The 19,228-nt window shown below is 41.5% G+C and overlaps 1 protein-coding gene across 1 annotated transcript in view; it reads left to right on the top strand.

The window, feature by feature from the left end:
• The window catches only part of polrmt (RNA polymerase mitochondrial), a 74,014-nt gene extending 55,209 nt beyond the window's left edge, over positions 1 to 18,805 (top strand). Inside the window, exons 17-21 of the mRNA XM_033046519.1 lie at positions 8,178 to 8,276; positions 11,724 to 11,796; positions 15,430 to 15,521; positions 15,857 to 15,930; positions 17,440 to 18,805. Coding sequence (XP_032902410.1) covers positions 8,178 to 8,276; positions 11,724 to 11,796; positions 15,430 to 15,521; positions 15,857 to 15,930; positions 17,440 to 17,489 — 388 coding nt within the window. The 3' untranslated portion in view covers positions 17,490 to 18,805. The remainder of the gene's footprint in view (positions 1 to 8,177; positions 8,277 to 11,723; positions 11,797 to 15,429; positions 15,522 to 15,856; positions 15,931 to 17,439) is intronic.
• The last annotated feature ends 423 nt before the right edge of the window (positions 18,806 to 19,228 follow it).

Genomic DNA, 19,228 nt, shown 5'->3' with positions numbered 1-19,228 from the left:
TTATTACTGCTTTATAACAGTTAAGACCATTTCAGAAATGATGGCACTCAACAAACAATCAACTAACAAATTAAAGCAAACTAAAAAGAAATAACATGTTCCCTTTCCTGACTCGACCTCAATCAAAATGGGGAAAGTGGGGGCAATTTTGCTTAAATGGTAATTCTAAGCCCATTCAGATCTTCATAGTCAGAGTTATACAACATGGACAAATTGGCTGGCCCAATTTGTCCATAATGATCAAGTTGGTATTCTGCGTGCCCAGGGACTGGCTGCCATTCCCAGATCAGCTCGCGTCCCAGGGACTGGCTGCAGTTCTCAGGTCGGCTCGCCTGCCCCAATCCTGCGAAAACGAATTGAAAAAAACCGTGGTATTTCGGGTTACGAGCCGGATTCAGCCCGTGTGCTGTAGGTTGCCGAACCCTGTCCTAGATGTTTGGCCTCATTGTGGTCCTCCCCGTGTTTTACAACCGATTCACCTGGTTAGTTTTATCTCCGGCTGCTTCATGTTGTCGGCGTCTGCACGTCCAACCAAGAAAGAAGAGAAGAGATGCAACGTCACTCACAGCCGCCAACTGACGCGCTTCCCCAGACTGCACAGATCGTTGTGATATGGCCCAAAAAGACAAACTGTGCAGGGACTGAAGACAGCGTGAGAATTCAGTCATCAGCGTGAGAATTGGCTGAAATGTGTGACTCTCACGCTCAAAGCGTGAGAGTTGGCAGCCCTGTCTAAGGCCAGGATGTGATAACAGACGCACAGGGAGACACATACACAAAGGAAGACACACACACACACACACACACACACACACACAGACGGATACAGACACACACACACACACAGGGAGACAGACACACACACACACACACACACACACACACACAGGGAGACAGACACACACACACACACACACACAGGGTGACAGACACACACACACACAGGGAGACAGACACACACACACACACACACACAGGGAGACAGACAGACACACACACGGGGAGACAGACAGACACACACACGGGGAGAGACACACACACAGGGAGACACAGACACACACACACACAGGGACACACACAGACACGCCGATACACACACACACGGGGAGACACACACACACACACACACACAGGGAGACACGCACAGGGAGGCACACACACACACACACGAGACACACACAGGGAAACAGACACACACACACACACACACACACCTTTCCTTACCCCCCTCCATCCTCCCCCTCCCTCCCTCTTTCCTCCCCTTCCTCCCTCCTCCCTCTTTCCTCCCCCTCCCTCTCTTTCCTCCCCTCCCTCTCTTTCCTCACGCTTCCTCTTTCTCCCTTTCTCCTTCCCTTCCTTCAATCCCTTACTACATTCCCTCCCCCTGTCTCTCTATGCCTCCATCCCTCCCTTTTTTTCTTTCTCTCTCTCTCTCTCTTTCTCCCCTCCCTCTCTTTCCCGGGCGCCCAATGGGGAGTCTAGCGGGCACGGTGTAGCGTGGATTGGCGGCGCTGGCGCTGCCGTGTGAGTTGAAGGGCAGGAGGGAGGGAGGGAGCGAGGTTGCCGTGGCAGCCGGAAGCGCAGCGCTCACAGACGGCGCACAAAAGCGCTGACACCCACTGCCCGGGACCGACGCGCTTCCCCAATCCGTGCAGATCGCTGTCATGTGGCGCAAAGAGACAAAGTGTGCAGCAAAGATCCTATAGCTCCGCTACAGGATCTTTGCTGTGCAGGGACTGAAGTCAGCGTGAGAATTCTGTCTTCAGCGTGAGGGCGTGAGAATTGGCTGAAATGCGTGAGTGTCACGCTCAAAGCGTGAGAGTTGGCAGCCCTGCTTATCTTCATTCGAGTCTAGGAACTTTAACTTTATTTCATCAAGATTTTGAGCTCTGTTTAGGGAAATTAATATTTCTTCGTCATCCTGTATAGACCTCAAGAGGTTTATGTGCATTTTGTTTGTTGCATAGTTCACACATTTCCCCCACAGATGTTCGTTGAACTAGCACTTTGTGTGTTGCTCATGATTCCAGCATCTGCAGTTCCTCGTGTCTCCACTTGCCGGACTTTGGCCTGCCCCCACCTCTCTCTTCCAGCTTTCTCCCTCGTATTCCACCAGTCTGAAGAAGGCTTGCAATCCCAAACATTACCTGTCTGTTCCATCCACAGATGCTGAGTTACTCCAGAACTTTGAGTTTTGGTCAAAATTCCAGCATCTGCAGTTCCTTGTGCCTCAAAAATATGACCTTATTTTTACATACATTATCTTGCCTGATAAAAAACACGTATCGATATGCCTTTGTAATCTCGTTATTGACTTAACTAACTTCATTGATCTGAGGACCTTCATTTCAAGGTCCCGATGTTACAGATATCCTCCCAGTATCCTGTTTTTTTAATTGTACATTCCCTTGCCTTGTTTGACAAATGCGTTATCTTGCATTTCTTTAGCATAAAGTTTAGTCTTTTTTAATGAGCTGGCCAGATCTTAAATCTGAGACACAAGGAACTGCAGAAACTGAAATCTTGAACAAAGCACAGAGTGCTGGAGAAACTCAGCGGAAGGAATGGACAGAAAATGTTTCGGGTCAAGATCATTCATCACAATGATCATAAGGCTGCATGTTTAAGTTAGTAGAATTTGCAACATTCAATACGATTTACACATTGAGCAATTGTAAAATATTTACACATTTATCTCTGTTCTGGAAATAATACTATTTAAATTTGCTCAATAAATAGAACACTTAAATGTTTTGTTGAGCTGTTCAGTGTTTTACAACAATATTGACCAAATGTGGGGAATTTATTTTGCATTCTGAATTAATTGCCCTGTTTAAAAAGGAAAAGCTAAAAATATAATATTTTGCACTTTTATTCTGCATTGTTGCAAAACCCCAACCTGTGCTCAAGTTTTTTCTGGTATGAATCTTGAGGATGGCCAATAGTTCTATGATACTTTAGCTTTCAATTGTAAGCACTTAATTCCTAACCAATTCCAAATAACTAAATAGTTTACTTTAGACTATAGAGATACAGAGGGGGAAACGGGCCCTTCGGCCCACCAAGTCGGCACCTCATACACTAGCACTGCCCTACACACAAGGGACAATTTATAATTTACAGAAGTAAATTAACTTACAAACCTGTACATCTTTGGAGTGTGGAAGGTAACTGGAGCACCCGGAGAAAACCCACGCGGTCACAAAGTGCAAACACCGTACAAACATTACCTATAGTTAGAATAGAACCCGGCTCTCTAGCGCTGTAAGACAACAACTCTACTGCTGGAGTTCTGGAGTAACTCTACTGCTGCACCACTGTGCTTAACTCTATTAGATTTATTTTTCATTGGTCAATTTATACTTTAAACACAACACTAAGTATTTCTACCATTTCAGTGTCTAGGTTGCCACATTTTGTTGTAATATAATTTGATAGGCCCTCGTTGTGTGAATCATTGAAGTCCTCCACGATTTATACGTTGAGCAGATTTGTTACATCTGATAACATTTGGTTTGTGAATGTGATGAGCAGAAAATTGCTTTGTCTCCTCCAATTTGTGGTTCATTCTTTTCACATAAAACACAATAAAAATCTTTTTTCAGCTGAAGACAGTTTGGAAAATCAAAATTAATAAAGCTTATAACATTATATGCTTGTAACCAATGCCAGATTGAAGATATGAATATACATTGCAATAAATGCACTCTGATCATGAAGATTTGAAGCTTCAAATCTTGGGCTGAAAAAGAATTGTGCCAGAATAGTCACATTCACACCATGAAGGCCATTTTCTGAATGAAGTTCTGGCTGCAATTCCCTCTGGTAATAATCAAACCACCCTAGCCATCATTAAAACCAAAATTAAATCATTCTAGCATCACATTATCTCTGTTTGATTGCTCTTTTAATTTCTAACGTGAATCTTGAACGGCAAAAAATGTCACTGGCATTACGATAAATTTGAATAAATTGCTTCAAATTATTACTGGAATTACCTCTCTGGTTAGTAACAGTGAAAATGTCAAAATAAATTATGAAGACCATGAAATTCAAAGCAGTTACCAGATGCAACTATCATTTTGATCTTTCTCCTTATTTTGCCTCCTGCTACCAGCAACCTCTTCAACACATCTTTCCCACACCCAATGAAGTTAGAGGAAAGCAAATTTTCATCAGCACCCTTTCCTTTTAAAATTGACTTTCTGTCGTGCTTATTGGTAGGAGAACATTTGTGTAAGCTGCTGTGAAACCCTTAAGTAAAAGTGTTTTAGATGTGTCCCAACACTACAAAATAAAACGTAATTGAACATAAATTGGTGCAAATATGTTGGAATAACTCGACAGGTCAAGCAGCAGCTTTGGAGAAAATGGATAGACAATGTTTTGAGTCTGGATCCTTCTTCAGACTGATTGTAATAGGGGAAAAGGAACTGGGAGCGAAAAGTGGCGGGACAAATCAGATGACCATCTCCCCCTCTCCCACTACTGCTATTACTCCATCATTTTGTGTCTATCTTTGGTATAAGCCAGCATCTGCAATACCTTTTTATTACGTTATAAACTGGTGCAGGCTAGCAGGATATTGTTGCATGCAGCTGAAAAGTTCACAATGTTGTGCTCAACTTTGTTCTAATCGAGCCTGCTAGTAGCATTCATAATCATCTTTTTCTTGCAAGTTACTGGTATGGTATTTGATTGTAGGTTTGCTATTCGCACTCTCCACATTCGCACTAACATTTATCATTGGTGCGAAACTCATCTGTGAAGAAATGTATTCTTCAACACTGAAGTAAAGCAGTGCAGATTGCCTCCTGCCAGCAGCGTGGTTTCTGTTTCACTTCATTCGCAAAGTGTAACCTATTCTGAACCAGTCATACTTAGTTTAGTTTATAGTCACGTGTACTGAGGTACAATGAAAAGCTTTTAATTGAGTGCGGGAATCAGTTAGAAGCTCTGGGAGATCGATAGGCCACAGGTCTCGGCGAACGTGGTAGGCCTCACTAGTCGGATCCTCATGATATTTGTACCACATCTGTTATGGAGCAGAACAATTTTGTATCATTGCTACCAAGATCATCTGAAGATAAAAGTAGGAACTTTATATGGCTGTTCCAGATAGGTATTGAATCATTTGAGTGCAAGTGAATCCCAGGAAATAGGCCAGGATAAGCACATTCTTAAATTGATTACTTCTGTAAAATGTGTAAGATAGTTTCCTTCATGGATCTGTTCTCAAGATCATCCAGCTTTCAGATATTTACTGTCATCGGGCATAGTCATAAAATACTTCACCTCGAATATTAGAGACTGATGTCGATAAAAAACAATTTTTGTGTTTCACAATATAAAATACTTCTGTTAAGTGGACACGCAAGAGACTGCAAATGCTGGAGTCTCGAGCAAAAGAAGGAAGCCACTGGTGAATTAAATGTTTCAAGTCAAGATCTTGCATTTGGAGTGCAGATGAAGGATCTCAACCTAAAATATTGACTGGCGTATTTCAGAACTGCCTTCCAACCAATTAACCAATTAACCAATTGCCCTCTTCTCCCCTCTCCTGTCGGATAGAAGATACATAAGCTTGAAAGCACGTAGCACCACATACAGTAGCAGATTCCTCCCCGCTATTAACAGACGACTGAACTATCCTCCCATAAGCTAAGGTGTGATTCTGATCTTCCAACCTACCTTATTTTAAATGCTGCAACAGTATATCCTGCTCTCTTTACTCTACCCATTGTACTTGTGTATACCTTGATTGCACTCATGTACAGTATAATTTGATTTAACTAGGTAGCACGCAAACAAAATCTTTTCACTTCATCTTGGTACACGTGGCAATAATAATCCAATATTAAATAATAACAAAAAAATACAGATTCTGGAAATCTGAAATAAAAACTGAAAATGCTGGAAACACTCAACATGTCGGACAGAGAAATAGTTAATATTTCAGCTCAGAAACCAACATTTCACGTCGAGAGTGTTTAATTGTCTTATGCATCGACAACGGAGTAATGAAATTCATTTTCTGGTTGTGTTTGGATTACCCCATAGATCAATCCTTTGTGGTAATTTTTATTCACCTTACGAAAGGAATATCTTTTTGAGTTACTAGGATATAATAATGACACAAACTCAAAATGATTAAGAAGTGGAAATGTATAATAAATTGAGTATGAATCATTTGAATAAATCAGAAATAATTTACCTTTTCAGCAATTTTCCAGCTTGGTGTGAATAGACTTCTTTTTTTTTAGATAGTTATTTGCTTTAAAATCGGGGATTTATACGATTTTACAGGGATCGTTGGTCGGTGTGGACTTGGTGAGCCGAAGGGGCTGCTTCGCACTGTATCTCTAAATTAAACTAAATCTGGATAGTGAAAAGGAATATTAAAGCGTGTTATTCTGCGTTTTAGTTAATAATTAGCATTAAAACAAATATTGTCATTATAATTACTGTTGCTTGTTATAATAATTATAAATTGTCATCCTGTCAATTGAAGTAGCACGAGCATAAACCCCAAACGGTTAATTGCTTAATATATAGGCCGATTGTATCAAAGACAAATGTGCATTAGCTGAAACTAATACCGAATAAGTTTATATTCCTAGTGTAGTCGTTTATTTCAATTTCAACACTCATGTCTTGCTCTATGCATTCGCTGTAGTTTCTCCCATGTTCCTTCATGCTGCTCTGACTGCAGTCTAGTTCTTTGATCTTCTATGTCCCTGGCCTGTGCCTCTGTTCTTGATTACCAGTGAATCAATGCACCGTGTCTCCTGGGATTGTAGCACTTCCTGCCTTGCATCCTCTTTCATTTCGATAAAAGTAACTAAAAATACTTGCTTCTTTCCACATGAATAAGCATCGGCCTGGTTGATTATTTGTGACAGTTGATTTCGTTCCTTTTAGAACTGTGGTAGCATTTTGTTCTGCAAACCCAAAGCGCACAGTGACATTTTCATCTTTAAATTAAATTGGCTTACAATTGGTTTTACAATTTTAAAAAGTTATTTGGTATGCCAAACGAATGTCAATATTTCAACAGAAGAATTACTATCTAATCAGATACCTCTGGTGTTGGTCCCATCGAATTGAGGAACAACGAGTCTTAAGATTCAACTTCCACCTGTCCTCAAATTCATGAGGCTTTCCATTCTAGGACATCCAAGATTCTTTATTAGGCATGCCTCCCCTCCACCCCCTCCCCCTGCTGTCATAGATGGATCCCTTACCTGCATATCTGCATCTCCTCTGTGCCCCATAGTTCTGTTCTCGCTTCCCATCCCCCAGGCAGAACCAGGATTGAGTCTGAAGAAGTGGGTCGACCCGATACGTCACCCATTCCTTCTCTCCAGAGATGCTGCCTGTCCCGCTGAGTTACTCCAGCTTTTTGTGTCTATCTTAGAGTGCCCCTGATTATTTTCATTCGCCGCACCAGCTTCTGCATCCAACACATCATCCTATGACATCTCTAGCACCTACAATGTGATCCCACCACCTGCCATATCTTCCCATCCTCACCTCTTTCTGCTTTCCACAAAGACTGTATTCCCTGCATATCCATGTACCTATCCAAAAAATTCTTAAATGCCATTATCTTGGCTGAGCGTTCCAGACACTCGCCACCCTCTGGTAAAAAAAAATAAAAAATAAAAATTGCCCCGTATATCTCCTTTAAACTTTGCCCCTCTCACCTTAAAGCTATTCTTCTTCTTCTTAAGCCCTTTGCTCCTCTAGGAAGCATAGGCCATTGACAAATATCCTCCACCTCACTCGGTTGTTGGTCCCATCGAATTGAGGAACAACCAATCTTAAGATTCAACTTCCACCCTGTCCTCTAATACATAAAGGATAATAAAGCTATTACCTCTCGTAATTGATTTTTTTCTTCATCCTGGGATAAAGGATCTAACTGTATACCTTCGTTGGGTCTCATAATTTCATATTCTTCTATCAGTTCTCCCTGTAACCTCCAACGTTCCAGTGAAATCATTCCAATTGATGGATTATGGATATTTAAGATTCTCATTGAATTGTAATCATATCTGGTAATATGTGGTGATTGGAAACTCGTGCTGATGAGTATTGATGTAACTGCACGTTCTATAACCCAGTGGCTCATGATTTATGGAAGTCTGACCACGATGTTTCTCTGTTTGCTGCAGGCGGCCTGACACAGTCAAGCAGAAGAATGCTTTCCCCCCGAATTTCATTCATTCCCTTGATTCAACTCATATGATGCTCACAGCACTGTATTGTTACAGGTAAGTTATTGATGGACAACCAGCATCTAGGTTAAACCACACTACAAAAGGGTGTTTGTAGCTAATTTCTGTAAGCAGATTTTAATCCTTATGCACCCTTAGGTTTTTCAGTTCACTTCCAAGCCTACGCTTTTAATCATTTATTTTGCTGCAGCAAAATGTGTAACCTTTACCCTGAACTTAAATCAAAACACGTACCAATGGTATTAACATTGAATTCTCCAGTTTCTAGAAATATCATCCTTCCGCCCCTCTCTTTCCTTACCCCCACCCTAAAACGCACCCATTTCCCCACCCCCCCGACACCCTGGTCTGTTCTCCTCCTCTGTATGCTGATCTTTCATCCCTGGGTACCTTATTTCCCTTTTATTCCCCCTCCTTCCCATCATGCCCTTCTACTCATATCCCTCCCTCTAGCTTTATATTTCACTCCTCCACTTCTCTTTTTATCTGACAGCCTTTTGTTTCCTTTCCACCTCGATCCTTTGTCACTTACTCCACCCATCTGCCAATTGCCCTCTCATCTGTATCCACCAATCACTTGCCAGGCTGTGTCCTACGCCACCTTTCTTTTCCAGCTTTCTACTTTTTCCCCACTCCAATCAGTCTGAAGAAAGATCCCGATCCACAACACCACCTGACCATTCCATCCATAGATGCTGCCTGACCCACTGACCCACTGAGTTCATCCAGCACTTTGTATTTTGCTCAACGAGCCCTTCCTGTTTCTTGAGAAGAATTGTATACATATGTTGTGGTATATGTATAATTAACAAGATAACATGCTGATTAACAACAATGTGGGAGTGGAAGGGCAGGACAAAGCGTGGGATGTGAGCACAGGCAAGGGAGGCTTTGATAGGCAGATGGTTGGACAAAGGCCTGTGATTAAAACAGAAGGTATGAGATAAGAGGATTGAAGGAAGGAATGGGGGTAGGGGGGGAAAGAAAGGGAGGTGGGGGTGGGGGGTGTGTTAAATCTCTATACTTAGAAAACTCTGATCTTGTGCTTATGTGTGCTTATTTGTTTGTGTATAATCACATCTTCGCGAAAAAACGACGCGGTAACAGTAACTTTTTAAAATATTCCGGTAGAGATTTTTCCTGTGTAGTCCGAAATCGCCTTATCTGTAAATTCCATGCTTTATTTCTCGAGATATTAATGAAAATGTTCAAAAATCCAACAAAACTTTGAAATAAAAATGACTGTCTTTCGCCAGTGACGTCACAATGGATCTGTATATCTGACCACTCCTCCTCCTCTCCCCCTCCTCCTCCTCCTCCTCCTCCCCCCTCCTCCTCTCCCCCCTCCTCCTCTCCTCCCTCCTCCTCTCCCCCCTCCTCCTCTCCCCCCTCCTCCTCTCCCCCCTCCTCCCTCCCTCCTCCCTCCCTCCCCCCCTCTCTCTCTGTCCCTCTCACTCTGGCCCTCTCTGTCTCTGCCCCTCTCTCTGGGTCTCTGCCCCTCTCTCTTTGTCTCTGCCCCTCTGTTTCTGTCTCTGCCCCCTCTCTCTCTGTCTCTGCCCCTCTCTCTCTCTCTGTCTCTGCCCCTCTCTCTCGCTCTCTCTCTCTCTCGCTCTCTCTCTCGCTCTCTCTCTCTCTCTCTCGTTCTCGCTCTCGCTCTCTCTCTCTCTCCTCTCCTCTCTCTCTACCCCCTCCCTCTCTAGACATGCCTGCGAAGGGGGCTTTGCATGAGTGGATAGGGCGGGGATGGGGTAAAAGGAGAAAATTAATAATATTAATATAATATCAAGGGGGTGGTTAGTGGAGCGCGTCTCCAGCTACAAATTCCTCGGGGTACATATCTCGGAGGATTTGTCCTGGTCCCTCAACACCTCCAAGCTGATCAAAAAGGCACAGCAGCGCCTTTACTTCCTGAGGAGGCTCAAGAAAGCCCACCTGTCCACCCAGATCCTGACCAACTTCTACCGCTGTACCATCGAGAGCATCCTGACCACCTGCTGCACGGTATGGTACAGCAGCTGCACTGTTGCGGACAGGAAGGCACTACAACGGGTGGTGAAAACCGCGCAGCACATCATCGGTGCCCCGCTCCCTGCCATGGATGCCCTCCACCGAAAACGGTGTCTGAGACGGGCTGGGAAGATCATTAAAGACCCCTCCCACCCCAACCATGGACTGTTTGCCCTCCTCCCATCAGGGAGGCGGTACAGGAGCCTCAGGTCTCGTACCAGTAGGATGAGGAACAGCTTCTACAATTATACCATCACATTGCTGAACTCGGAGTCCCGCCGATAGATTTCTCCGGTCCCTCCGTCCCCATTGTTTAATTATTCTGTATTTTTGATTATTCTGTATCTTCTTTTTTTAAAATTCCAATATGCACTGCTACTACGGACTGACGCAAAACTGCATTTCGTTGTACCCATACTTAGTATTTGTGCAATGACATTAAAGTTGAATTGAATTGAATTGAGAAATGGTTAGTGTATGTGTGTGACGCCCCAGCCCCCCCTCCCCCCGCAACCGCGCCTTGAGGGGACGGGACCCAACCGGTCCCACTTGGTCTAGTGTTATCAAAAATTGGAGAATTCAATGTTCATTAGGTTGTAAGCTACCCAGGCAGAGTATGTGGTGCTGTTAATCATTTTAAGCAATTTCTCAGTTTAGTGTAGCACCGGAGACAATGGATATTCACAAGGGTGGGAACAATGGAAGAACTAGATCTTTTAAGTAAGGAGAAATGTCTGTAAGGTTTTGAATTGAATAATGTATTTGGAATAAAGCAGCATGATGAAAGTTACTTGTGAGATACTGGTTTAGTGTGGAACAGGTTGCAGACCTAAATTGCCAGTGTTCTGGAGATTAAATTAATGGTAATCTAAATGTAAAGTATTTTGGGAGCGTTGACTTCAAATGTCTCCATAGTCTTTATGTCAATAGGAGAATTTTATTGCCGTAACTTGTCAACCAGGAAAGGGTACAGAGAATATTTACGAGGATGTTGCCAGGACTAGAGGATCTGAGCTATAGGCAGAGGTTGAATAGGTTGGGACACTATTCCTTGGAGCACAGGAGGATGAGGGGCTATCTGACAGGTGTACAAGGTCATGAGAGGAATGGATCGGGTAGAGTCGCTTGCCCAGAGTAGGTGAATCGAGGACCAAAGGACAAAGGTTTTAGATGAAGGGGAAAAGATTTAATAGGAATCTGAGGGATAAGGTTTTCACACAAAGGATGGTGGATGTATGGAACAAGCTGCCAGAGGAGGTATTTGAGATGGGGTCTATCCCAACATTGAAGAAGCAGTTAGACAGGTACATGGATAGGTCAGGTTTGGAGGGATATGGACCAAATGCTGGCAGGTGGGACTAGTGTAGTTGGGACATGTTGGTCAGTGTGGGCAAGTTGGGTTGAAGGGCCTGTTTCCACACTCTATCACTCTGTGACTCAATGACTCTTAGACTAACTTTCTACGTTTTCTTTCAGAGCTGGCATCACATTTGTCTCTGTACATGACTGCTACTGGACGCACGCTCTTACTGTAGATATCATGAACAAGGTAACTATTATCGTCAAATTAGTTCTGCCTTTTCAATAATGCCCAAGACTGTTGTGTAAGACAACAACATTTTTTTAAAGCATTTAAACATTTTAAAAATATTTTTTCCATTTTGTATGCGATATGATCTTTTGTTTCTGCCATATTCATAATAAAGTCTAATTGCTGGGTAGCGCATTGAAATAAAGTTTTCTGCAAAACAGAAAAACATAGTTGCTATCTCCTCTCCTTTCAATTTTCTAATTAATGCTTTAAATAGCAGTAGCTTACAGGCTTTGGGACTGTGGGGATGGGGTGGGAACAATACATCATAAACCTGACAAAACATAGCTCATTGACTCTTACAATGTGAAATCAGGCCCTTCAGCACAACTTGCCACACCGGCCAACATGTCCCATCCACACGAGTCCCACTTGCCTGTGTTTGGCCCATATCCCTCTAAACCTGTCCTGTCCATGTTTCTTAAGCACTGCGATAGTACCTCCTCCGGCAGCTCATTTCATACACGCAGCACCCTTTGTATGAAAAAGCTACCCCTCAATTTCCTATTAAATCGTTCCCCCCTCACCTTAAACCAATGTCCTCTGGTTCTCGATTCCCCTACAATGGGCACGATACTCTGTGCATTTGCCCGATCTATACCTCTCATGATTTTGTACACCTCTATAAGATCGTACCTCATCCCCCTATGCTCCAAGGAATAGAGTCCTAGCCTCCTCAACGTCTCCCTATAGCTCAGGCCCTCAAGTCCCAGCAACATTCTCGTAAATCTTCTCTGCAGCCTTTCCAGCTTGACGATACTTACAACTACTTACCATACTGCACAGTTCACTCACTTTTTCATGCAAAGTTGTGATCTTGTGTTCTGCCATATTCATAATAAAGTCTAATTGCTGGATAGAGCATTGCAGTAACGTATTGTGGAAAACAGAAAAACAAAGTTGTAATTTCCTTTCCCCTCAATTTTCTAATTAATGCTTTAAATAGCAGCTGCCTGCAGGCTGTGGGGATGGAGTGGGAACAATACATCCCATAGTGTGAAGATTATTATAGTAATGGCATATCATTATCATAAACCTGGCAAAACACAGCTCATGTTTGTTAATATGGAACAAATTAAAACATTCTATACTTAAAAGCAAAGTTAAAAACTGGACCTACATAAAGTGATGTTAAAGTGTTTTTATTTCTGAAACTAGCATCTGTTGCATGCAGTCTATGGCTAATGTCATCACATTTCTTTGACTTTCCCAACAAATAAATAAAATACAAAGGGTTGGAGGAAAACAGCAGGGCAAGCAACATCTTTGGAGAGAATGGACAGAAGATGTTTCAGGTCTGAAGGGTCCCATACCAACGTGCCATCTGCCCATTCCCTCCAAAGATGCTGCCTGACCCACTGAGTTCCTCCAGCACTTTGTGTTTTGTTCAAAGTTCCAGCATCTGCAGTTTCTTGCATCTCCAAGTAAGTAAAATAATTCTACACCATCAATTGAATGAAAGTACCTTTGCTAATCAATGACAATTATAAAATAATCACTGATCTGTTGCTTTAGAGATTTCCCTAGCTGGCATATGATTTAATACATTTTACAGATTAAATAATCTGATACCAGTGTTATAATTGAATTAAGAAGTAGATAAAAAGTGTCTTTTAGAATTGTACTTTTGATTGTTATCACGTAACTTGATTTTGGAGTCACACGTTCTGTGTATATCGGACTCTGATCAAAATCTGTAACATGGAATGTTCAATCAGCTGAAAATACAAGTGTTGGTAGCAATGCTCTGCCAATTGTGAGAGATACATCAATCACTTGAACTGTCCTTGGTGAATCTCTCCCCTAAAACCTTATCGCACCTGTACATCTATGTCAATGTTGAAAATCCACTCCAAATAAATCTCGTCTAGTCTTTGTCTATTTATTCTCACAGTGTAATTCTATGGTTTTATATCAAAATAGCTGTTTAACAAATGAATAGTCAAAGCTGTAGTTATAAGAACTCCACAGTAGGTGAGCCAGCATCTGTGTAGAATGAATCAATGAACATTTGAAGAAGGGTCCTGACCCGAGATGTCACCTATCCATGTTCTCCAGGGATGCTACCTGACCTGATAGAGCCAAAATGCTGGAGTAATTCAGCGGGGCAGGCAGTATCTCTGGAGAGAAGGAATGGGTGACGTTTTGGGTCATGACCCTTCAGACTGATGTCTCAACCCAAAAAGTCACCAATTCCTTCTCTCCAGAGATGCTGCATGTCCCGCTGAGTTACTCCAGCATTTTGTTTCTATCTTCGAATTAAACCAGCATATGCAGTACTATCCTACGTAGACATGCTGCCTCACCTGCTGATTTACTCCAGCACTTTGTGTCTTTTTTTGTAAACTCGCCTTTGCAGTTCCTTGTTTCTACTATGAACATTTTGAGTCAATAACGTTCATCAGATCTCATTTGTTCTGGCAAATACCCATTGACCTAAAACATTCATACTTTCTCTTCTCATAAATACTACAGAGCTGCTGAGTGTTCCAGCAGTTTCTTTTTTTAGTTTCAGGTTGGCAGCTAATACAGAATTTTGATTTTGTGTAATAAACATGTCTTCCAGATAAATGTTGAAATCAGTGAAATAAATGCATTAAATAACATAGTCTTGAGCTGCAATTGATTTATAATGTTAAAGTTAATGTTAACGCTGTCTAAGTTAAAAATAGGGCAATTTATTTGCAGTTGGTCCTAATCTGTTATTCCTGTCTAGTGGAGTTTTTCAGTAGTCAACAAGATTTTCCTGTGTTCTGCTCTAACAATGTGAAAGAGTATCATGTTTCACAAAGCAAGGAGTTGGCCATGTTATGAATATCCCTAAAATGCAATCAAAATAATCACAGCAGATATTTTTTTAGTTTAGTTTATTGTCACGTGTATATAATGAAAAGCTTTACACGATGCTCTATGAAAAGCTAAATATATGGTGTCTTTTTCATTTTCAGTCATCTATTTTGGAAGGCAGTACTGAAAAGAAATATTAGAAAATGGATGGTAACGCTAAAATAGGTAGTATTGTAGCAGCGAGATCTTGATCAGCTGTCCAAATGGACCAAAGAATTGCAAATGGAGTCGAATTCGGATAAGTGTGAGCTGTTACATTTTGGAAAGTCAAACCAGAACAGGAACTTCACAGTGAAAGGTGGAGCCCTGGAGAGCGTTGTGGAGCAGAGGGATCTAGAAGTACAAGTCCATAGTTTCCTGAAAGTGGCATCGCAGGTATATAGAGTGGTGAAGAACGCTTTTGGCATACAGGCATTCATCATTGAGGGAATTGAGTATGGAAGTTGAAACGCTATGTTACAGTTGTACAAGACATTTGGAGTATTGTGTTTAGTTTCTGTTTTAGCAAAGATGCCAGTTAGGTAGAACAAGTGCAGAAAATGGGACCATCTTAGATGGGGCATCTTGATTAACATTGGCGAGTTAGACCGAAGGCCCCATTGCTGTACTGTATGACTCAATGGCCTTGCATGTTATTTTCCTGCAGCTTTTTGAACATAAGTGATCATCATAAATCCAGACACATTTAGCCTATGTATCAATTACTTAATTGTTTCCATAATAAATGATGTGTGTATGTTGCAGATTTGCCGTGAGCAGTTCGTAGCCCTACATGACCAGCCCATTCTTCAAGATCTGTCCAGGTTCCTGATAAACAAATATCGTTATAACATTCCGTGAGTATCCCGTACAACAAACACATTCAAACATATGTGTAGGAAGCAACTGCAGATGCTGGTTTAAACCAAAGATAGACACAAAAAGCTGGAGTAACTCAGCGGGTCAGGCAGCATCTCTGGAGAGAAGTTCATCAGTCAGTCTGAGGAAGGGTCTCGACCGGAAACATCATCCATTCCTTCTCTCCAGAGATGCTGCCTGTCCCACTGAGTTACTCCAGCTTTTTGTATCGACATTCAAACATATGATGAGAAGCACTTAAAACTGCTCAATGTCTTAATTTGTGTTCAAGTAATATGTTAATCTGGGCATGGTTGAATATGTGTCTTTGCAGTGTCGACAAGAAACCAAAACGACTCCAGGAGTACAAAAGGATGATGGATGTCCTGTCGAAAGTTCTAACGAGAGGTACCAGGAAAATTATTTTAAGAAAGAAAACAAGTTTGGCATTAGGTTAACTTTTGTATCTGCAATGTCAAGGGGGATAAATTAATACACATATTCCCAAAGTAAAATGTAAAGGTTTTAGAGTTTTAAGTTGAAGCTAGGTATACAGAAGGAAAAAATTGTAAATGGAGTAAAAAATAATAGCTGCATAATCGCCCCAACTCTTTGACGAACAAAACAAAAACTGCGCACAACTAGAGGAAGTTTTCCATAGATGAGAGTATGTTTTTTTTTAAACTCGTTGCTAGCAGTTTTTCATCCACTTTTGTGTGGATACTGATCCCATGCACACAGCCTAAGGGTTTCGGCCCAAAACGTTGCCTATTTCCTTCGCTCCATAGATGCTGCTGCACCCGCTGAGTTTCTCCAGCATTTTTGTGTACCAGCCTAAATAGTTGTTGTTCCCACTTTTTTAAGGATGGTAGAAACATAGAAAACATAAGAAACATAGAAATTAGGTGCAGGAGTAGGCCATTCGGCCCTTCGAGCCTGCACCGCCATTCAATATGATCATGGCTGATACACAATGGTTCTGCTCCAAATTGTTTTCATGTATGTCATTTAATATATTTAATTTTTAAAGTAAATTTATACTTATTGGTTTGTTAAATCAGAAGTTGATTGGTCACAAAATGAAACACGAGGGGAGCATATGTGATGGGGAAAAATGTTTGGTACATGTAACTTAATTTTTAATTAATATGCTTACTTGCTCCTTGTACACAAAAAAACACTGGTTATTCCCTATGTGAATTTTGGCAGTATGGCTGAATGTCATTCCCCAAGGGGAAAATGGGAAACCTAACCTAATGCAATGCACAAACAATGTTTCCGCAAGGATCGCTGGAACACTTGCCTTTTGCTCTTCCATGAACAAGATTGTTTACAAGAGGTGTGGTAACCTCGCCATCATTAGAGTCATAGAGTGATGCATTGTGGGAACAGGCCTTCAGCCCAACTTGCCAACATGTCCCAGTTACACTAGTCCTACCTGCCTGCGTTTGGTCCCAGCCTCAACTACCTCCTCTGGCAGCTTGTTCCATGCACCCACCACCCTTTGTGTGAAAAAGTTACCCCTCAGATTCCTATTAAATCTTTTCCCCTTCACCTTAACCCTATGTCCTCTGCTCCTCGATTCACATACTCTGGGCAAGAGACTCTGTGTATCTAAATATTGACTTCTGATTCAACCCACATGGATTAAATATGGGGCATACACTGGACCATCTGTATAGCTTTACACTGAATAAACCCATTAACCCACCACAGGGTCCAGGAACTGAATTCCCACCTGAAATTCTATGAATAGTGGCCCTGATTTTCATAGCGATTTTGGCATTTGGTAGGTTAGACCTGCAAAGAAATCAAAATTGCCTCTTGATACTTTTGAAGAATCATTTGCATCATCTCTTCCTTCCTCGTTCGATCTTGCATCAGGACTCTCAGCCTAACGTTCATTTTTCCTTGCAGGTGAATTTGATCTACAAAAGGTAAAAGAGTCCACCTATTTCTTCAGCTGAAGATGGTAGAATCCGAGATTATTTGCCTTAATTGCCCTGTGGAAATCTCCCCCCATCGTACCTTTGCTGAGGGACAGTAACTTCTATTTCAATGAAATTGTTTTTTATAAATACAGTGGACTTGTATAAATTGTTGTATATTTATGGTATGGTCAATGAAAACTGAAAATAAAACTACTACATGCACAGTGGAACTACATTTTTATCCAAACAATAAAGTATCATTGACGTAAAGGAAACGGCAAAACTTGCTGGAGCAAACATTCAATTTCTTACAGTTCTTCTGTTATTGGTCATTAGTCGTACAGAATGGAATGTAGGCCTTCAGCCTAACTCATCCATGCCAACCAAGATGGCCTATCTCATCCCATTTGCACTTTTAAATGTTGTTATGATTCCTGCCTCAACTACTTCCTCTGACAGCTTGTCCCACCACCCTCGGTATCATTCTTGCACCAGTGGAAGCAAATATTTGTTCTTTGCGAACCGCAGCACAGTGTTTGGATATTGATGAGAGAGTTCACAGCATTCAAAGCCTCTGACTCTCAGTCTGAAGAAGGGTCTCGACCCAAAACATTGCCTATTCTTTTTCTCCTGAGTTGCTGTCTGATCCACTGAGTTACTCCAGCTTTTTGTGCCTATCTTCGGTTTAAACCAGCATCTGCAGTTCCTTCCTACATATCAGAGCATTGTGGGATGATTACATTACAGGATACTGTTTTTTTGCCATTTAGTATTGAAAAACGATTTGTCCTTCTTACAGCAAATCTTTAAATTTGTTTTATTGCAACAATAACAGAAAAATCCTTCCCTAAGGTGAACCCTTGCCATTCTATTTTCATGGAAATCTAAGCATCTGTTCTTGGTTATTTTAGAGGCAGGACTTTGTTGCTACATTACATTGACAATAATAATGTCATGATAGTGGCAGTAACCAGAGGAATGTAAAGTAACAACATCCACAAGGGTGACAAAAATCTCTGGGTTAGAAGGATTTTAGCAACACACGGGCCATTTCTCTGATCTGAATTGTTTTCCGTTGAATTTTTCAATCATTGGCTTTGAAACCTCTATGATAAATGGTGCATTGATGCAGATGTCAATTTTATTTTGATTTAAAAAAATAAATGCCATTGAAGCCTTTATGACATTAGTTGGGAGCTGTGGTGATCCATCACCTAATCTTAAAAAAACTAAGAAATTGTGGCATTCCTTGTTACATTTGTGCTGTTATGGATTGTTTCCTTTTTTGCAAACGGTTGAGAAATTTTATTTTTTGTAATAAAATTGTGCAATCCAAAAATATGGCTAAGAAACATTCTGTAGTATTTAGTTTGTTTCCGCAGAGGTTTCCGCAGATTCACTGAGCCCACACCAATCATCGATCATCCATTCACACCAGTTCATAGTTATTTCATGTCAGCATTCACCCCCAATACACTTAGGGCAATTTACAGAGGCCAATTAATCTACACACCCACATATCTTTGGGGTGTGGGATTAAACCGAAGCACCCGGAGAAAACTCACGAGGTCACAGGGAGAACGTGCAAACTCCACACCGGGGGTCAGAATCGATGCCAGGTCCCTGCTGCTGTAAAAGAAACATCTCTGCCACTATGCTGCCGTGTTGCCATTGGGAAACCTGATTGTTGACATGACCCTTGCATCAGGTGTATCCTCATTTCATTTAATGAATCGATTCTGTTAAATATGTTTGATATGTTTCTGTGAGATTTC

The sequence above is a fragment of the Amblyraja radiata genome, chromosome 29 (genome assembly GCF_010909765.2).
Source record: "Amblyraja radiata isolate CabotCenter1 chromosome 29, sAmbRad1.1.pri, whole genome shotgun sequence".
NCBI classification, from domain to species: domain Eukaryota; kingdom Metazoa; phylum Chordata; class Chondrichthyes; order Rajiformes; family Rajidae; genus Amblyraja; species Amblyraja radiata.
Note: the sequence above shows the minus strand (reverse complement) of the source record. Positions and strands in the feature narration are given on the sequence as shown.